This window comes from Triticum dicoccoides, chromosome 7B (assembly GCF_002162155.2).
Source record: "Triticum dicoccoides isolate Atlit2015 ecotype Zavitan chromosome 7B, WEW_v2.0, whole genome shotgun sequence".
In the NCBI taxonomy this organism is placed as follows: domain Eukaryota; kingdom Viridiplantae; phylum Streptophyta; class Magnoliopsida; order Poales; family Poaceae; genus Triticum; species Triticum dicoccoides.
Genome location: NC_041393.1, coordinates 164,738,308 through 164,758,484, shown reverse-complemented (window position 1 = coordinate 164,758,484; position 20,177 = coordinate 164,738,308). Strand labels below are relative to the sequence as shown.

General features: G+C 50.1%; 1 protein-coding gene across 1 annotated transcript; it reads right to left on the bottom strand.

The window, feature by feature from the left end:
- Positions 1 to 323: 323 nt before the first annotated feature.
- Positions 324 to 3,619, bottom strand: LOC119338164 (aspartyl protease family protein At5g10770-like). The gene is made up of 2 exons (XM_037610463.1): positions 3,466 to 3,619; positions 324 to 1,913 (listed from the first exon to the last, which is right to left on the bottom strand). The coding sequence occupies exons 1-2, from the start codon at positions 3,566 to 3,568 to the stop codon at positions 616 to 618; spliced, it is 1,401 nt and encodes a 466-aa protein (XP_037466360.1). The 5' UTR covers positions 3,569 to 3,619; the 3' UTR covers positions 324 to 615.
- Between the last annotated feature and the right edge of the window lie 16,558 nt (positions 3,620 to 20,177).

Sequence of the window (20,177 nt, the reverse complement as noted above, 5' to 3'; positions counted from 1 at the left end):
GTACAGTACTTGTCATCCATCCATGTACTCTCTCCTTTCACAAATATAAGATGTTTTAACTTTTTTCTGAATCAGATGTATATAGACATGTTTTAGTGTGTTTGTTCACTTGTGTCAGCCTGTATGTAGTCCATATTAAAATATTCAAAACATATTATATTTGTGAATAGAGGGAGTAGCTGTTATTGGACGCGGCAAAACATCCAAACCAGTTGAATAGTTTGCCTCGGTGTTTTGCATTTGTCATTTGTTGCAAAATTTATGATAAGGAAATTGTTCGTCAAATGGAAATAGGAAAACAATGAATCGTTGGAGAACACACATTAACAAGTCATAAGTGTATCATATCCCAAATCTTTAGGCCATTGCAATACTTTTGTACATTTACAATACATACAGTGGTTGAAGCACTTGTACAGACAGAAGAAGAGCAAACACTGCAGTTGCCCTGCCTGTGTTTGACACAGTACTATTTCACATCCATCAGTGCTTTATGACATTGTTTATCTTCTTTGGTGTAATTGTAATTTGCAAGTACCTTGGCGTGCTCTGGTTGCAGATTTACCTAGTTGGGTCCATGCATGCGATGCAGGTGCGGTTCATTTCAGCCATTCTTCAGCTGCAGCCGCCGGCCGCGAAGCCGATCCTGGACTGCGCGACGTCGTAGACGACGCCGAACGTCTGCTGCTGCGTGTTCCCGATGATCGCTGTGCTGTCGGTGGCCGCGAACGCGAGGCACGTCGTGGACTCGTCCACGTCGATCAGCACATTGCCCGGCGCCAGCTTCAGCGTCGCGCCGCCGGCGAACGCCATGTCCACGGCCGGCACGCGCAGCGTTGACACCTGGCCCTTGAAGCACGTGTCCAGGATGGAGTACGCCGGCGCGCGGGGCGCCCCTCCCATGGCCGCGCCCAACGCCTTGCTCAGCGCCGTGTACACGGCCATGGGCAGGCGCGTGATCACAGTGCCGGAGTCGATGATCGTCGGCTGGCTGCCGTACTCCGAGGGCGACACGGCGAGCGGGCTCCCGGCGACGGACATGCTAGCGAGGCTGACGAAGTAGAGCGAGGCGTCGAGCGAGCTGGACACCATGGGCGTGTACGAGTACTCCGCCGGGTTGTACGACCCGATGGACAGGTACCCGGTGGACGCCGTGGTCGGCAGGCAGTAGGAGAAGGAGTCGCCGAGGCTCGGCGCGAGCTGGTAGAGCAGCGACAGCTTGTTGCGCGCGAGGCCGATGAGCCCGGCCGACCGGCCGAAGAGGCCCTCGTTGTCCTGGCCGCAGCCGTAGTAGAAGCCGGGGAACCTGCCGGAGCCAAAGGAGACGGTGTCCCTGCTGAGGTACCCCAGGGAGAAGGAGCTGTCGCCGTAGGTTGCCTGGTAGATGCAGACGCCGGAGGCGGAGCACGAAGACGGGTTGAGCGTGGCGGCCTGCAGCTCCCCGCACTGCGGCGCCGAGCACGGCACGGCGGCGTACGTGCTGGACGCGCGCGGGTTGTAGAGCGGGCCGGCCTGCCGGTGGCACGACACCACGCAGGGGGAGCACTGGAGCCACGTGAGCGACGACCCCGTGTCGACGACCATGGCGTAGGTGGTCGCCGGCGTGCCGAGGCCCAGCTGGGTGACGTAGTTGCCCACGCCGACCGACGTGCCGGGCGCGAGCGGCACCGAGCTGGCCAGTGAGTCGGCGAGGTGGTTATCGCCGGAGGACTTCTCGCGGTGCTGTTGGCGGAGCGACGTCGGGTGGCGGGAGGGAGTCTTGGCAAGGCGCGAGGCGAGGCGGGCGATGCGCGCCTCGTCGTGGGCGATCACAGCGGAGAAGGGGAGGTCCGAGGGCAGAGGCGCCGGCGAGCAGGGGCTCTGCGGGTGGTGCAGCGGCAGGTGCATGCCGGTGCCGTTCACGTGCTGAAAAACTGCAACAAACCATCGCATAGTTTGTTATTACTCACGCCATTACCTTCACATGTTACCGTTTGCTTTTTTTTTTTTTTTTGCAAATACATGTTACCGTTTGCTGAGATTAACTGGTAGTAGTGGTTTATAATTTTCCAACTTAACTCTTCACAAGGGATCATGAAGAGTGCCCCTGCATTTTCTTTTTTACTACTCAAAATGTGGTTTGCTTTCAGATGGAGCTAGTCCGTCCGTCCAACATATTTTGGTAGCAGCGGACTGCACGTAACTTTGTACGCACATGACTATGACGCGTCGGGTTATTCACTCCAACGATGTTTGGATATAAGTTGGTAGGGAGTCACGGTCTGGTGTTGACGTGGAGAATTACAAAACGAAAGGGATCGTCAGCAGATTAGCAAACAGGAGAATCTGGCCTAACATTCTATGAAGACGAATTTTGTCACAACCCATTTTATCAATTATACGCGCCTTCCGTAACCATGTAACTAAAACCCTATCCATTTTGTCACCAGCTGCAACATAAATTTGTCGCCGAATCTTCTTTTTTTTTCTCCCTTTTTTTTTTCTCTTTCTCCCTTCTTCTCATCCAGGCACCAACAGACGATGCTCCCATCCCATGGAGCACCGGTTGCCATGCCCTCTCATTTGTCTCCACATCACAACTTTCAAGTCTTTATCAATTATTGACAGGTTACCAATTTGTCCATGATTGTACTACCCAAAAGTCCAACGCCAGAGGAAACCCGTCAAACGGAGTAAACTGAATTGATTCGTCGACAGTTACGGGGAGGGAGAGTCAGACTGGTTCACGCAAGCGTCTATTCGTGCCACTTATCACTGCTTGGTTCGCTCTGTATGGTCACCTTCTCTTTTCCTAAGCACTGTTGCTTAGCTTAATGGTTGCTATCTTTGCTAATTATCTGGTTCGGTAACTATCTGGCGCCTGAATTTCTACAGAAATATGCCTCGTGAATTTCACATATTGTACGTGTTCTTGGAAATGTGTAATGCAAATCTCTAACAAAGTTGAAATCTGCGATGCAAACTGATTCTAAGATGGTTAGGTTAGTGAAACCGGGCCGCAGGTCGGGTTAGCAATCTCAAATCTTGATAAGATGGTTAGCGAAGGTGGTTAATAGTTATCACCCCTTTGCATGCTAGGGATTAAAACACATGAGTTGTATTATGTGTTTATATAAAGAATAAACAAAATTGGCGTCCTAAGCAGTAAACCAATAAATAAGGAAAATTTTGTAGACCTGACAATTGACACACCATCTACCGCCACATCCTCTCTATCTAAGCTCTACAACTCCAAAAGAACAAAGGACATAGGTATCCAGCCCTGATTCAACCATAAGCCATCCATCCGTCTATTTAAGTATTTATCATGGTCCCATGAACGGTTCAAGCTAGGTTGTGTACTGCGCAACAACATGGTATCTGACGATGATGAAAACTTCTATAATAAAAAAGCTATGATGGACGGAAAACTAACTGGGGAAGAGATAAATACACTGCCAATATTACTGAGTATTATGGGAGTACCATTAGCTTGTGAGGTGCAGGCGTTGGTGATCTCCCTGGCAGGAGCGGCAAGAGGGAAGATGAGAGAGCATGCGAGAAGAAGAAGAAGAAGAAGCAACTCCATGGTGCTGCCGGCTAAAAGCTTCTGCTTCTTCTTGAGGACGTTCAGTAGGCTTGTTCTTGTGGCCTCTATATAGTGTGTGTGAGTGGTTCGTTGGAATCTTCCCGGTAGCTTTCAACGCACATAGTTTGTCACAATAGATACGTTTGAGTTTATCCACCCAAATGATTATTTCTTAGGGACACAAATTATTGTTGTGGTGACGATGCTCTGGGCGAAGTGATTACTGAATTATTTGACGAGTAAGGCCTTGTACAATGGGAGATGCTTAGAGAGGTGCTTAGAAAAATAAACCTGGTTTTTCTAAAGCACCGGTGCCTATTTCTATAGGAGAGACGTTTAGTTAAGCGTCTATCCTGTACAAATAAGCACCGGTGCTTAAGAAAAGCCTGGTTTATTTCTCTAAGCACCTCTCCTAAGCACCTCCCATTGTATAAGGCCTAATATGGCGCTGCTTCTTAAGTCCCGACTCTCAGTTAAGTGCATAATTTGTGCACTGCTTTTGCTTAGGGAGCACAAAATTTAACTGCCAAATAGACGTATCTACGGTAGTTACACTTAGATGTAGGGTTTATTTTGTCGGCCGGTGCACGAGCAGAAAGGGAAATCAGGCACCGTTTGGAAGTTGATATTGAGGCTCAAAATTGGATAATGTTAGGACGCCGATAACGCCCACAAATGTGGGCATTAAGGGGTCTGCCCACACAGTTTGTGTGGTATTTAAGAGGATTAGACCACACGCTTACGTGTGGGCAAAACAAGTAATGCCCACACGTCTTTTTTTTTCTCACGGTCCCTCTCACATGCCTGCGTGTGGGCAAAATAGATAACGCCCACACGTCCGTACGTCAGACCTCCTACCTTATGGCCCCGCACGCCCCGTGTGACAGTCACCAGCGTCCCCACAGTTGTCATGGTCTGGACCCTCTTCCATGTTCATTTAACTGCAGTTGCCATATCGCTGAACTACAGTTGCCATGTCGGACAACTACAGTTGCCATGTATGGTCTGGTCTACTGTAGTTGCCATGATTTCAAAACTTTAGAAGTTGCCACCTACTAACACTAGGCAGTTGAGAGAGTTGCCATGTGCTCACAAGCACGCTAGGGCAGTTGCCATGTAAAAGGAAGAGTTGTCATCTGCTTACGTGCACGCTAGGGCAGTTGCCATGTACCATGCAAAAAAATATGGCAAGAGTTGTCATCTGCTTACGTGCACACTAGGGAGTTGCCGTGTACCCTGCAAAACACATGGCAACTGACATGTTCGGGTAAAAAAAGAGAGTTGTCATATGCTTACAAGCACACTAGGGCAGTTGCCATGTACACTGCAAAACACGTGGCAACTAGCAGCTTGGATGTGGGAGAGGAGACAGGCGTGTGGGCGAGATAGCAAATGCCCACACACCAGCCCTTGTGCGTGAGTGAAAACTGGCATGTGGGCGAACTGCTAAACGCCCACACACCGGCCCCTCCATGTGGTGAAACGGATGTGTGCGCAACTGGATGAATGCCCACCCACCAGCCCAGTCCTACCTGGCACCACAAACATGTCAAGATTCATGCACCCACAAACGGACTCGGATCTACGGGTGTGGGCGAGATGCAAACACCCACACGTGTGGGCGTTAGTGTTTCCGTAATGTTATTGGGGCTATCTGAGTGTTGATATCTTTTTTGAGAAACACAATAAATATGCAGAAGCTCACAAACACGTACATACGCTCATTCCTATAAATGCATGCACGCATACTCTACCCCTATAAACATCTCGAAGAAACTGAGCCGACGGTTCTTGAGATTGATGAAGACACCACAGACACCTTGCTGTCTACGGGAACGTCGCCTCCCCTGAAAGAATGTTCTAACTTTATGGGACATCAAAGCATCAAACCAGGGGTTTGTGATGGGGAACGAAGCATGAAAATCAAAAAAAAATCTACAAACACCCAAGATCTAATCTAGGAGATGCAAGGCAACTAGAGGGGAGTGTGTCAACATATCCTTGTAGACCAAAAGCGTTAGCGTCGTAACGTTGTTGATGTAGTTGTACTCTTCACGACCCAATCGTGATCCAATCCAATCTAGTGCCAAACAGACGACACCTCCGAGTTTAGAACATGTACGGCTCGGCGACGTCCTCTCCTTAATCCAGCAAGTGAGGGAAAGGAGGTAGATAAGATCTGAACCAACACGGCGGCATGGTGGTGGTGGTGGTGCCAGCAGAATTTCGGCAGGGCTTCGCCAAGTGCTGATGGAACGTGGAGGAGTAACGGGAGGGAGATGGGGCAATCATGGAGGGGATGGCTGCCTCCTGCGCCTCCCCACTATATATAGGGGTGAGGGAGGGGCGTGCCAGCCTTAGCCTCCCTCCCAAAGCAGGGGGCGGCGGCCAAGGGGGAGGAGTGCCCTCCTGGCCAAGTGGAGGCCCTCCCCCTTAGGTTTTCCCTTCCTCAGGTGTATGGCCCTTGTAGGGGATGGTTCGCCTGGCCCAATATGGCCAGGGTGCCCCCTATAGCCCATGCTACTGTATGGGGTGTGGTGGAACCTTACGGACTTTCGGACCCCTCCGGAGTCCTCCGGAACCTTCTGGAAGCTTCCTGGTACAATACCGAAAAAACCCAAACTTTTTCCGGAACCCCGACAACAACTTTTCATATATAAATCTTTACCACTGAAGCTCCTCGTGATGTCCCAGATACCGTTCGGGACTCCAAACAACCTTTAGACTCTCCACTATTAATATCTCAATACTACCCTAGCACTACCGAACATTAAGTGTGTGACCCTACGGGTTCGAGAATCATGTGGACATGATCGAGACTCCTCTACGATAAATAATCAATAGCGGGACCTGATGCCCATATTGATTTCCACATATTCAACAAAGATCTTTATCGCTTTAACCACTACGTCAAGGATTCAGTCAATCCCGTATGCAATTCCCTTTGTCCAGTGATATGTTACTTACCCGAGATTCGATCGTCGGTATCTCCATACCTAGTTCAATCTCGTTACTGGCAAGTATCTTTACTCTTTCCGTAATACAAGATCCCGTGACTAACTCATTAGCCACATTGCTTGCAAGCTCTTTATGATGTTGTATTGCCGAGAGGGCCCCTGATATCTCTCCATTATACGAAGTGACAAATCCCAGTCTTGATCCATACCAACCCAACAGACACCTTCAGAGATACCTGTAGAGCATCTTTATGATCACCCAGTTACGAAGTGATGTTTGATAGCACACAAGGTATTCCTACGGTATCCGGGAGTTGCATGATCTCATGGTCTTAGGAATAGATACCTAACATGATGAAAGCTGTAGCAATAAACTTAAGTGATATGATCATATGCTAAGCTTATGGTTGGGCCTTGTCCATAACATCATTCTCCTGATGATGTGATCTCGTTATCAAATGACAACTCATGTCTATGGTTAGGAAACCTTAACCATCTTTAATCAACGAGCTAGTCTAGTAGAGGCCTACTAGGGACACTGTGTTGTTTATGTATTCACACATGTATCTAAGTTTCTGATCAATACAATTCTAGCATGAATAATAAACATTTATCATGAACGAGGAATATGATAATAACCATTTTATTATTGGTCTAGGGCATATTTCCAACAGTCTCCCACTTGCACTGGAGTCAATAATCTATTTCACATTGCTATGTGATTAACATCAACGAGTTCTGGGGTTTGATCATGTTTTGCTTGTGAGAGAGGTTTTATCAACGGGTCTGCAACATTCAGATATGTGTGTGCTTTGCAAATCTGCATGTCATACTGTAGATTCTGCTACCACGCTCCACTTGGAGCTATTCCAAATGACTGTTGCACTATACGTATCCGGTTTGCGACTCAGAGTCATCCAGACCAGTGTCAAAGCTTGCATCGAGTAACCCTTTACGATGAACTCTTTATCACCTCCATAACCGAGAAACATTTCCTCAGTCCTCATTAGGTGCCTAAGGATAATTTTGACCGTTGTACAGTGATCCACTCCTGGATCACTCATGTACCCCCTTGCCAGACTCATGGTAAGGCACACATCAGGTATGGTACACAACATTGAAGGAAATATGCCCTAGAGGCAATAATAAGGTTGTTATTTATATTTCCTTGTATCATGATAAATATTTATTATTCATGCTAGAATTGTATTAACCAGAAACTTAGTACATGTGTGAATACATAGACAAAACGGAGTGTCCCTAGTATGCCTCTACTTGACTAGATCTTTAATCAAATATGGTTGTGTTTCCTAACCATAGACATGTGTTGTCATTTGATAAACAGGATCACATCATTAGAGAATGATGTGATGGATAATACCAATCCATTAGCTTAGCATTATGATCGTTACAGTTTTATTGCTACTGCTTTCTTCATGACTTATACATGTTCCTCTGACTATGAGATTATGCAACTCCCGGATACCAGAGGAACACCTTGTGTGCTATCAAACGACACAACATAACTGGGTGATTATAAATATGCTCTACAGGTGTCTCCGAAGGTGTTTGTTGGGTTGGCATAGATCAAGATTAGGATTTGCCACTCTGTGTATCGGAGAGGTATCTCTGGGCCCTCTCGGTAATGCTCATCACTATAAGCCTTGCAAGCAATGTGACTAATGAGTTAGTTGCGGGATGAAGCATTCCGGAACGAGTAAAGAGACTTGTCGGTAACGAGATTGAACTAGGTATGATGATACCGACGCTCGAATCTCGGGCAAGTAACATACCGATGACAAAGGGAACAACGTATGTTGTTGTGCGGTTTGACCGATAAAGATCTTCGTAGAATATGTAGGAGCCAATATGAGCATGCAAGTTCCGCTATTGGTTATTGATCGGAGATGTGTCTCGATCATGTCTACATAGTTCTCGAACACGTAGGGTCCGCACGCTTAACGTTCGATGATGATTTGTATTAAGAGTTATGTGTTTTTGATGACCGAAGTTTGTTCGGAGTCCCAGTGAGATCACGGACATGACGAGGAGTCTCGAAATGGTCGAGACATAAAGATTGATATATTGGAAGGTTATGTTCGGATACCGGAAATGTTTCGGAAGAGTTCGGACATTTTTCGGAGTACCGGGAGGTTATCGGAACCCCCCGTGGGAAGTAGTGGGCCTTCATGGGCCTTAGTGGAAAGGAGAGGAGGGCCGCAAGGGTGGCTGCGCCCCCCCATGGCAAGTCCGAATTGGACTAGGGAGGGGGCGGCGCCCCCCTCTTTCCTTCTCCCTCTCCTCCTCCTTCCCTCTCTCCCCCTCTTGGAAAAAGGAAGGGAACTCCAACTAGGATTGGGAATCCTAGTTGGACTCCCCCTATGGTGCGCCCCTCCTAGCCGTCGGCCGCCTCCTCTCCTACTTTATATACGGGGGCAGGGGCACCCCAAAGCGCAACAGAAAATCTCTTAGCCGTGTGCGGTGCCCCCCTCCACAGTTTAACACCTCGGTCATATCGCCGTACTGCTTAGGCGAAACCCTGCACCGGTAACTTCATCAACACCGTCCCCACGCCGTCGTGCTGACAAAACTCTCCCTAGACCCTCTACTGGATCAAGAGCTCAAGGGACGTCATCGTGCTGAACGTGTGCTGAACACGGAGGTGTCGTACGTTCGGTACTTGGATCTGTTGGATCATGAAGACGTCGACTACATCAACCGCGTTACTAAACGCTTCCGCTTTCGGTCTATGAGGGTACGTGGACACACTCTCCCGTCTTGTTGCTATGCATCTCCTGGATAGATCTTGCGTGATCGTAGGAATTTTTTTTGAATTACTACGTTTCCCAACAGACATGGCATACATTATACAACCTATGGTTGAGGCATAGGGGACGACTTTCATCCTTTCTCTTTCTTCTGCCGTGGTCGAGCTTTGAATCTTACTCAACTTCACACCCTACAATAAAGGCAAGAACGCCTTCTTTGACTGATCCATTTTGAACTCCTTCAAAATCTTGTCAAGGTATGTGCTCTGTGAAAGTCTTATTAGCCGTCTTTATCTATCTTATAGATCTTAATTCCCAATATGTAAGCAGCTTTACCAAGGTCTTACTTTGCAAAACTCCTTTCAAATAACCCTTTATGCTTTCTAGAAATTCTACATCATTTTCCAATTAACAATATGTCATCCACATATACTATTAGAAATGCTATAGAGTTCCTATTAACTTTGTTGTAGATACAAGTTTCTTCATAAACTTCGTATAAACCCAAAAGCTTTGATCACCTCATCAGAGTGTATATTCCAACTCCAAGATGCCTGCTGAGGGAGTCCTAGACTAGGGGGTGTCCGGATAGCCGAACTATCATCATCGGCCGGACTCCAAGACTATGAAGATACAAGATTGAAGATTTCGTCCCGTGTCCGGATGGGACTTTCCTTGGCGTGGAAGGCAAGCTTGGCGATACGGATATGTAGATCTCCTACCATTGTAACCTACTCTGTGTAACCCTAGCCCTCTCCGGTGTCTATATAAACCGGATGGTTTTAGTCCGTAGGACAACAACAATAACAACAATCATACCATAGGCTAGCTTCTAGGGTTTAGCCTCCTTGATCTCGTGGTAGATCTACTCTTGTAATACCCACATCATCAATATCAATCAAGCAGGACGTAGGGTTTTACCTCCATCAAGAGGGCCCGAACCTGGGTAAAACATCGTGTCCCTTGTCTCCTGTTACCATCCGCCAAGACGCACAGTTCGGGACCCCCTACCTGAGATCCGCCGGTTTTGACACCGACATTGGTGCTTTCATTGAGAGTTCCTTTGTGTCGTCACCGATAGGCTCAATGGCTCCTTCGATCATCAACAACGACGCGGTCCGGAGTGAGACTTTTCTCCCCGGACAGATCTTCGTATTCAGCGGCTTTGCACTGCGGGCCAATTCGGTTGGCCATCTGGAGCAGATCGAAAGCTACGCCCCTGGCCGTCAGGTCAGATTTGGAAGTCTTAACTTCATGGCTGACATCCGCGGGGACTTGATCTTCAACGGATTCGAGCCACAGCCGAGCGCGCCGCACTGTCACGATGGGCATGATTTAGCTCTGCTGCCAGACAGTGCCCTGGAGGCCGCACACGAGACCGCTCCGACCCTTGATTCGGAGCCGGCCGCGCAGATCGAGGACGGATGGTTAGACACCGCCTTGGGGGCTGCAACCTCTACGGCGATAGAGCCGAATACTGACTTTGTTCCTTCTGAAGCTCGTGACTCCAAGGTGTCGGACTCCTTGCCGGACTCCAAACCTCCCGCGCCCCCACCAATCGAATCCGACTGGGCGCCGATCATGGAGTTCGCCGCTGCGGACATCTTTCAACACTCACCTTTTGGCGATGTTTTGAGCTTGCTAAAATATCTCTCGTTATCAGGAGAGCCCTGGCCGGACTGCAGTCAGGACGGTTGGGATGCGGACGACGAAGAAATTCAAGACCCACCCACCACCCACTTAGTAGCCGCTGTCGATGATCTAACCGACATGCTAGACTTCGACTCCGATGACATCGACGGTATGGACGACAATGCCGGAGACGACCAAGAACCAGCGCCTACTGGGCACTGGAAAGCCACCTCGTCATACGACATATACATGGTGGATATCCCAAAGGATGGGAATGGCGAAGGAACAGCGGAGGAAGACCCCTCCAAGAAACAGCCCAAGCGCCGGCGTCAGCGGCGCCGCTCTAAATCCCGCCACAGCAAGAATGGCGATTCCGACACCGGAGATAATAATACCCCAGACAGTGCCGAAGACAACCCCCTCCAGCAAGATTCAGCGTAGGAGGACGGAGATGCCAGCCCTCATGAGAGAGCGGTAGACGAAGAGGTCGAGGATGATAATTACATACCTCCCTCCAGAGACGAGGCAAGCCTCGACGACGACGAATTTGTCGTGCCTGAGGATCCCATCGAACAAGAGCGTTTTAAACGCGGGCTTATGGCCACGGCAAACAGCCTCAAGAAAAAGCAGCAACAGCTTAGAGCTGATCAGGATCTGCTAGCCGACAGATGGACTGAAGTCCTTGCGGCCGAAGAGCATGAGCTCGAACGCCCCTCCAAAAGCTACCCCAAACGCAAGTTGCTCCCCGGATTAGAGGAGGAGGCATATAAACCTGCATCACCAGAGCACAATACGGCTGACCGGCCACCTCACGGCCGCGACAGAGAGGCCTCTAGGCCTTTCATTATAACTGTACCCCGGCATCGCTCGAACAACACAAGGCCATAGGGGAATGCTCCGGACTTGCGAGATATATTGGAGGATAAGGCAAGACAATCAAGATCGATCTACGGATCGCGTGGGCGCCCCATGATACGTGACGACAACCTTCGCGCCGGACACAGTAAGTCCGGCCGGGCCGAACACAATAGACAAAGCTCGTTGGAGCTTCGTCGCGATATAGCCCAATACAGAGGCGCCGCACACCCACTATGCTTCACAGACGAAGTAATGGATCATCAAATCCCCGAAGGGTTTAAACCCGTGAATATCGAATCCTATGACGGCACAACAGACCCCACGGTTTGGATCGAAGACTATCTCCTTCATATCCACATGGCCCGCGGTGACGATCTTCACGCCATCAAATACCTCCCACTCAAGCTTAAAGGACCAGCTCGACATTGGCTTAACAGCTTGCCAGCAGAATCAATCGGATGTTGGGAGGACCTGGAAGACGCATTCCTTGATAACTTCCAGGGCACGTATGTGCGACCACCAGATGCTGATGACCTAAGCCACATAATTCAGCAGCCAGACGAATCGGCCAGACAATTCTGGACACGGTTCTTAACTAAGAAAAATCAAATCGTCGACTGTCCGGATGCGGAGGCCCTCGCAGCCTTCAAACATAACATCCGTGACGAGTGGCTTGCCCGGCACCTGGGACAGGAAAAGCCGAAATCCATGGCAGCCCTCACATCACTCATGACCCGCTTTTGCGCGGGGGAGGACAGCTGGCTAGCTCGCAGCAACAACCTCAGCAAAAATTCCGGCAGTCCGGATACCAAGGATCGCAATGGCAGGTCATGTCGCAACAAGAACAAACGCCGCATTAACGGCGACAATAATGAGGATACGGCAGTCAACGCCGGATTCAGAGGCTCGAAACCAGGTCAGCGGAAGAAGCCATTCAAAAGAACTACTACGGGTCCGTCCAATTTGGACCGAATACTCGATCACTTGTGCCAGATACACGGCACCCCCGACAAGCCAGCCAACCACACCAACAGGGACTGTTGGGTATTCAAGCAGGCAGGCAAGCTAATCACCGAAAACAATGACAAGGGGCTGCACAGCGATGACGAAGAAGAGACCCGACCGCCGAACAACAGAGGACAGAAGGGTTTTCCCCCACAAGTGCGGACGGTGAATATGATATACGAAACCCACATACCTAAGAGGGAGAGGAAGCGTGCACTCAGGGACGTATACGCGATGGAGCCAGTCGCCCTGAAGTTCAACCCATGGTCCTCCTGCCCGATCACTTTTGATCGAAGGGACCACCCCACCAGCATCCGCCACGGCGGATTCGCCACATTGGTTTTAGACCCAATCATCGATGGATTCCACCTCACCAGAGTCCTGATGGACGGCGGCAGCAGCCTGAACCTGCTTTATCAGGACACAGTGCGCAAGATGGGCATAGACCCCTCAAGAATTAAACCCACAAAGACGACCTTCAAAGGCGTCATGCCAGGTGTAGAGGCCAATTGTACGGGCTCAGTCACACTGGAAGTGGTCTTTGGATCACCGGATAACTTCCGAAGCGAGGAGTTAATCTTTGACATAGTTCCGTTCCATAGCGGCTATCATGCTTTGCTCGGACGGACCGCGTTTGCAAAGTTCAACGCGGTGCCGCACTACGCATACCTCAAGCTCAAGATGCCAGGCCCTCGAGGAGTCATCACGGTCAACGGAAACACCGAGCGCTCCCTCCGAACGGAGGAACATACAGCGGCTCTCGCGGCAGAAGTACAATGCAGCCTCTTAAGGCAATTCTTGAGTCCGGCCGTTAAGCGACCAGACACGGCCAAACGCGCCTGAAGTAACCTACAACAAGACCACCTGGCGCTCCGAGCACGCGTAGCAATGCGACCCCAACCCCAGCCCTCGCAAGACCGCAAGACTGGTCCTTCACGTACATCATTATGCTCTGGAGATACCATGGGCATAGGGGAAGGGGCACGACCACGACAGGCCCAGAATGCGGCTCAACCACATCAGGGGCTCCTAAGTGTGTCATTTCTTTTTTTCCTTTCCTTTTTTTCTTACCCACAGGACTATGTTCACCAGAGGCCCTGTCTGGCAGTAGACCGGCCGAACTCACGATGCAACAGCCAGGGAAGGAGAAAGGCTGCAACGAATATCCAGGTGGTCTCCCTTACGAGCATTTAATCTGTTTTATACACCACTCCGCAGCCTATCCCTGGAGGGGGACATGTTTAACAGTCCCGTCCCTTGCTTATCGCACTATTTGTATCGTTCTGCATTCATAGCAGTACTTCTTGAATAAAACAATGCAGCACCTTTTTTGCTTATAATTGCATTTCTTTCTTATACATATGTTCATTTACGACATGTTGCATCCGTACACTTTGGTACGGCTAAAAACACCAGGGGTTTATGTCCCCACATCATGGTGTGATAAGTCCGAACACTTTCACAAGTGCGGCACTCCGAACTTATAGCATTATATGCATCAGCTCCGAATCATGTCTTGGGTCAATAGCTGGGTTTGCCCGGCTCCCATGTTTTGGTACCTTACGTTCCGTTGTATTGGCTAAGGTAGCACTAGGAGAACCACTGCAATTGCGCCCCAGTTGAGCTGGGTTAACGCCTTAGTGGAGAAAGCTAAAACTGACCGTCATGATGAGGCGAGAGCCGGTCGCTGTTCGAGAGGTTTTTTCGAGGCCCTAAAGACTTATGCCGCTTAGAGCGAGGAACCGGCTTTGTACGGCCCAGGCGTGGATAGCGCCCCGAATTCGGCCTTCCGAACACTAGGGGCTTCGCCGAAATTTAAAATTATAGAATTCTATGGCTAAGTGAGAGTGTTCAAGCATTATAAGTCTGGTTTCCTAGTTCGTCGTGTTGAGTGCCTCCCTAGATGGACCCAAATATGGGAACAAGAGTGCTCAAATTTATACCGAACACCCCAGCACTCGTGGCATGGGGGCTGAAGCCGACGACTTGCCATCTCTCAGATTTGATAAATAGCCGCACAGAAGGTAATATTTTAAATCAACAAGCGTTGCTTAGCGCATATGAACAAAGTTTTCTGCGCACAGGATAACAAAATGCGATTTTACTCAAATATTACATTATTGGAGCACTCACCCGCAATAGTGCGGGCACCCTTCAGGACACTCTTATAATACATCTCGGACGTGCGATACTCCTTGCCCGGCGGTGGCGCGTCCGTCACAAGCTTCTCAGCATCCATCTTGCCCCAGTGCACCTTAGCACGGGCAAGGGCCCGACGGGCACCTTCAATATAGGCGGATCGCTTGATGACCTCAACCCATGGACACGCATCCACCAGCCGCCGCACCAGGCCGAAGTAGCTCCCAGGCATGGCCTCATTAGGCCACAGCCGAACTATGAGGCCCTTCATGGCCTGTTCGGCCACCTTGTGGAGCTCGACCAGCTGCTTCAGCTGGTCGCTAAGGGGAACCAGATGTCCGGCCTCAGCATACTGGGACCAGAAGACCTTCTCCGTCGAGCTCCCCTCCTCGGCCCTGTAGAAAGCGGCAGCATCGGACACGCTGCGGGGCAGATCTGCGAACACTCCTGGAGAGCTCCGAATTCGGGTAAGTAACACGTAATCCACATCCACATGCTTGCTTTGCATGAAAAATGCCTTACCCGACGCTATTTTCTTCAACGCCTCGATTTCCTGGAGGGCCTTGTAGGCTTCGGCCTTAGTGGCTTTGGCACTCTCAAGAGCCGATGCAAGCTCGGACTCTCGAGTCTTCGAGTCACGCTCCAAACTCTCATGTTTTTCCACGAGAGCCTGGAGCTCTTGCCGTACCTCTGCCACCCGCGCCTCCTGCTTCTCTCGCTCGGCGCGCTCCGCGGCCGCATTACATTCAGCCACGGACACTGCCTCCTTTAGGGTCGCCACCTCGTTTGTGGCCCCTGCAACACCCACGTTATCCTTGTCATTCTTTTTGCAACCAAATCCTTTCCTGTAAGGTACAACCTTAATAAGGCGCTACTCACCTTCTTTGTCCTCGAGTTGCTTCTTGGCATGGCCGAGCTCGTTCTCGGACCGCTCGAGGTTTTGCTTCAAAGCATTGACCTCCGCAGTCAGTGCGGTAGAGGTCAGCAGGGTAGCCTGCAATCCCATATCGACATACTTTCTATGACTCCTACGTATATCTTTTTAGATCCTCAGTCCGGCTTTTCTTTCCGAACACCGAACCGAGCATCAGGGGCTACTGTCTATGCGGTACTATTTTACATATATTAATATTCTTACCTCAAAGCCTGATAGAAGGCTGCTGCAGGCTTCGGTCAGCCCGCCTTTGGCGAGCTGGACCTTCTGAATCACCGCACTCATGACAGTGCGGTGTTCCTCCTTGATGGAAGCGCCGTTGAGCGCCTCCAGCAAGTTATCCGGTGCCTTCGGTTGGACGGAGGCCGCCGGTGCCATGGTCTTGCCCTTCTTGCGAAGGGGCCGCCCGCCGGACTCCGGAACCACTGCAGGTTCTGGTGTGGAGTCCGGCACGAAGTCCGAGAGGTCGCCCTGTGCTACCTCCGGGTCCTCCTCCTCCGGATGGGTCCCTCTTTGGGATCCCACCTCGACATCGTCAGTGTCGCGGGGAGAAGAGGCGGTTGGAAGTGAAGTGTTGTTCACATCCGACGAACCCAAGGACCCGCTCGACGAAGCGGGAAGATCGTCCTTGGGCGGACTGCAGGGTTGTATGCGGCGTTAGAAAGACACCAAGTGGCGAAAAGACAAATCATGAAGTCATTCGAGAGTCCGGATACTTACGATCTCGCCAGGGGCTTGGCCCTCGGAGGCCAATCCTCGTCGTCGTCACCGGCATTGGCAGAACAGTCCGGGGGAAGAGTTCTTCCCTTCTTGGACCCTTCGGCCTCCCTCGTTGGGGAGGCCCTCCTTTTCTTCCCTCCCCCCGCTGGGGGAGAGGCCCTTTTCTTCTTCTCCTCGTCCTCGGGGGAGGAGTCCGCCTCGGAGTCATCGGACACCTGAAAATGGGAACTCTTTCGAGTACCCGTGGCCTCCTTCTTGGCCTTCTTCTCCGGCACCACATGGGGTGCCGGAACCAGCAGCCCCGCCAGATGGGCATCCACTGGGTCTTCTGGCAAGGGGGCCGGACAGCTAGTCTGCTCGGCCTTTTTAGCCAGTCCTGTCAAAGGAAAGGGAGTTTAGATCCCGCATAGAGTCAAACTATGAAAAACAAGTATCCCGTAAAGGGTAAAATCATTTACCTCGTCAGCCGGACGCTGCGAGCGGAATCCGCGATCTTTGGTAGCGGATGCGGGGGCCTCGGCACCCTTAAAAAGCACCTTCTAGGCATCTTTGTACCTAGTGTCGAAGAGCCCACTCAAGGTTCGGTGCTGAGCCGGATCGAACTTCCACAGTTTAAAGGCCCGTTGTTGGCACGGGAGGATCCGGCGGATAAGCATGACCTGGACGACGTTGACAAGCTTGAGCTTCTTGTCCACCAGCTTCTGGATATAGGCTTGGAGTCCGGTCAGCTCCTCCGAATCGCCCCAAGTCAGGCCACTCTCCTTCCAAGAGGTGAGCCGTGTGGGGATGCCGGATCTGAATTCGGGGGCCGCTGCCCATTTAGGGTCACGCGGCTCGGTGATGTAGAACCACCCCGATTGCCACCCCTTGATGGTTTCCACGAAGGCGCCCTCGAGCCAATTAACGTTGGGTATCTTGCCCACCATGGCGCCTCCGCATTCCGCTTGATTCCCCTTCACGACCTTCGGCTTGACATTGAAGATCTTGAGCCACAAGCCGAAGTGGGGCTGGATGCAGAGGAAGGCCTCGCACACGACGATAAACGCCGAGATGTTGAGGATGAAATTCGAGGCCAGATCATGGAAATCCAGGCCGTAGTAGAACATGAGCCCCCAGACAAAGGGGTGAAGTGGGAAGCCCAGTCCGCGGAGGAAATGGGGAAGGAATACCACCCTCTCATGGGGCCTGGGGGTGGGGATGAGCTGCCCCTTGTTGGGGAGCCGGTGCGCGATGTCGCTAGACAGGTATCCGGCGCCACGCAGCTTCTCGATGTGCCCCTCCGTGACGGAGGAGGCCATCCATTTGCCTCCCGCTCCAGACATGGCTGGAGGAGGTCGAGGCGAGATGTGCGGACTTGGGCGCTGGAGCTCGAGTGCGTGGAGATGGATAAGCAAAGGAGGAAGAAGGCATAGGTGAAAAAGGTGGATCCTTATCCCCTTATATATGGACGGACGAAACTATGCGTCCCCACCGGCCTGGTAAAACTCGCTTTTCTCCCAAGCGCCGCAATCAATGGTGCGGTTGGGTTACCCACGTCCGTATTGATGAGAATCCCGGAATAGGGGGAGCATGATCTCTGCTTCAACAAGACATGCCAAGGAAACCGCTTCGCTAAACGTGCTGAGGCGGTATAATAAAAACAATTTGAGTGAAGGCTTGTTTGTGGTGTGATGTCACACCATGAAATACGTCAGCAGATTGAACTTGTGTAAATATTATTCTCTCTACGATGGAGTGTGGAATTTATTTTTGCAGAGCCAGACACTATCCTGGTGTTCACAATCTTCTACAAATTATTCGGAGAAGGAACCCGCCTTGCAATGCCGAAGACAATATGCGCGCGGACTCGTCGTCATTGAAGCCTGGTTCAGGGGCTACTGAGGGAGTCCTGGACTAGAGGGTGTCCGGATAGCCAAACTATCATCATCGGCCGGACTCCAAGACTATGAAGATACAAGATTGAAGACTTCGTCCCGTGTCCGGATGGGACTTTCCTTGGCGTGGAAGGCAAGCTTGGCGATACGGATATGTAGATCTCCTACTATTGTAACCGACTCTGTGTAACCCTAGCCCTCTCTGGTGTCTATATAAACCGGATGGTTTTAGTCCGTAGGACAACAACAATAACAACAATCATACCATAGGCTAGCTTCTAGGGTTTAGCCTCCTTGATCTCGTGGTAGATCTACTCTTGTAATACCCACATCATGAATATCAATTAAGCAGGACGTAGGGTTTTACCTCCATCAAGAGGGCCCGAACCTAGGTAAAACATCGTGTCCCTTGTCTCCTGTTACCATCCGCCTAGACGCACAGTTCGGGACCCCCTACCCGAGATCCGCCGGTTTTGACACCGACACCTGCACCAGCTCATAGATGGATCGCTGGAGTTTGCATAGCTTTTTAGCATCGTTAGGATCCATAAAACCTTTATGCTGCATCATATACAATTCTTCCTTAAGGAAAGTGGTTTTCACATCCATCTGCGAGATTCCATAATCGAAAAATGCAAAAATTGCAAACATAGTTCTGACAGACTTAAGCATCGCTATGGGTGAGAAAGTCTCATCGCAGTCAACTCCTTGAACTTGCTAAAAACCCTTTGCAGCGAGTCGAGCTTTATAGATAGTGACATTACCATCAGCGTGTGTCTTCTTCTTAAAGATCCATTTGTTTTCAATGGCCTGCTAGTCATCGGGTAAGTCCACCAAAGTCCACACTTGGTTCTCATACATGGATCCTATCTGGGACTTCATGGCCTCTAGCCATTTGTCAAAATCCGTGCTCATCATTGCTTCTTCATAGTTTGTAGGTTCACCGTTATCCAACAACATAAGTTCCAGGACAGGATTACCGTACCACTCTGGTGCAGAACGTGTCATGGTCGACCTACGAATTTCAGTACTAACTTGATCCGAAGTTTAATGATCATAATCATTAGCTTCCTCTTCGATTGGTGTAGGCATCACAGGAACTGCTTTCTATGATGTGCTACTCTCCAATTCGAAAGAAGGTACGATTACCTTATCAAGTTCTACTTTCCTCCCACTCACTTCTTTAGAGAGAAACTCCTTCTCTAGAAAGGACCCATTCTTAGCAACAAAAATCTTGCCCTCGTATCTGTGATAGAAGGTATACCCAATGGTCTCTTTACGGTATGCTATGAAGACGCACTTCTCCGATTTGGGTTTAAGCTTATCAGGCTGAAGCCTCTTGACATAAGTGTCGCGTCCCAAACTTTAAGAAACAATGGCTTAGGTTTCTTGCCAAACCATAATTCATACGATGTCATCTCAACGGACTTAAATAGTGCCTTATTTAAAGTGAATGTGGTTGTCTCTAATGCATAACCCCAAAACGATAGTGGCAAATCAGTAGGAGACATCATAGAACACACCATATCCAATAAAGTATGATTATGACGTTTGGACATACCATTACGCTGTGGTGTTCTAGGTGGCATGAGTTGTGAAACAATTCCACATTGTCTTAAATGTGTGCCAAACTCGTAACTCAAATATTCGTCTCCATGATTAGATCGCAGAAACTTTATTTTCTTGTTACGATGATTCTCCATTTCATTATGAAATTCCTTA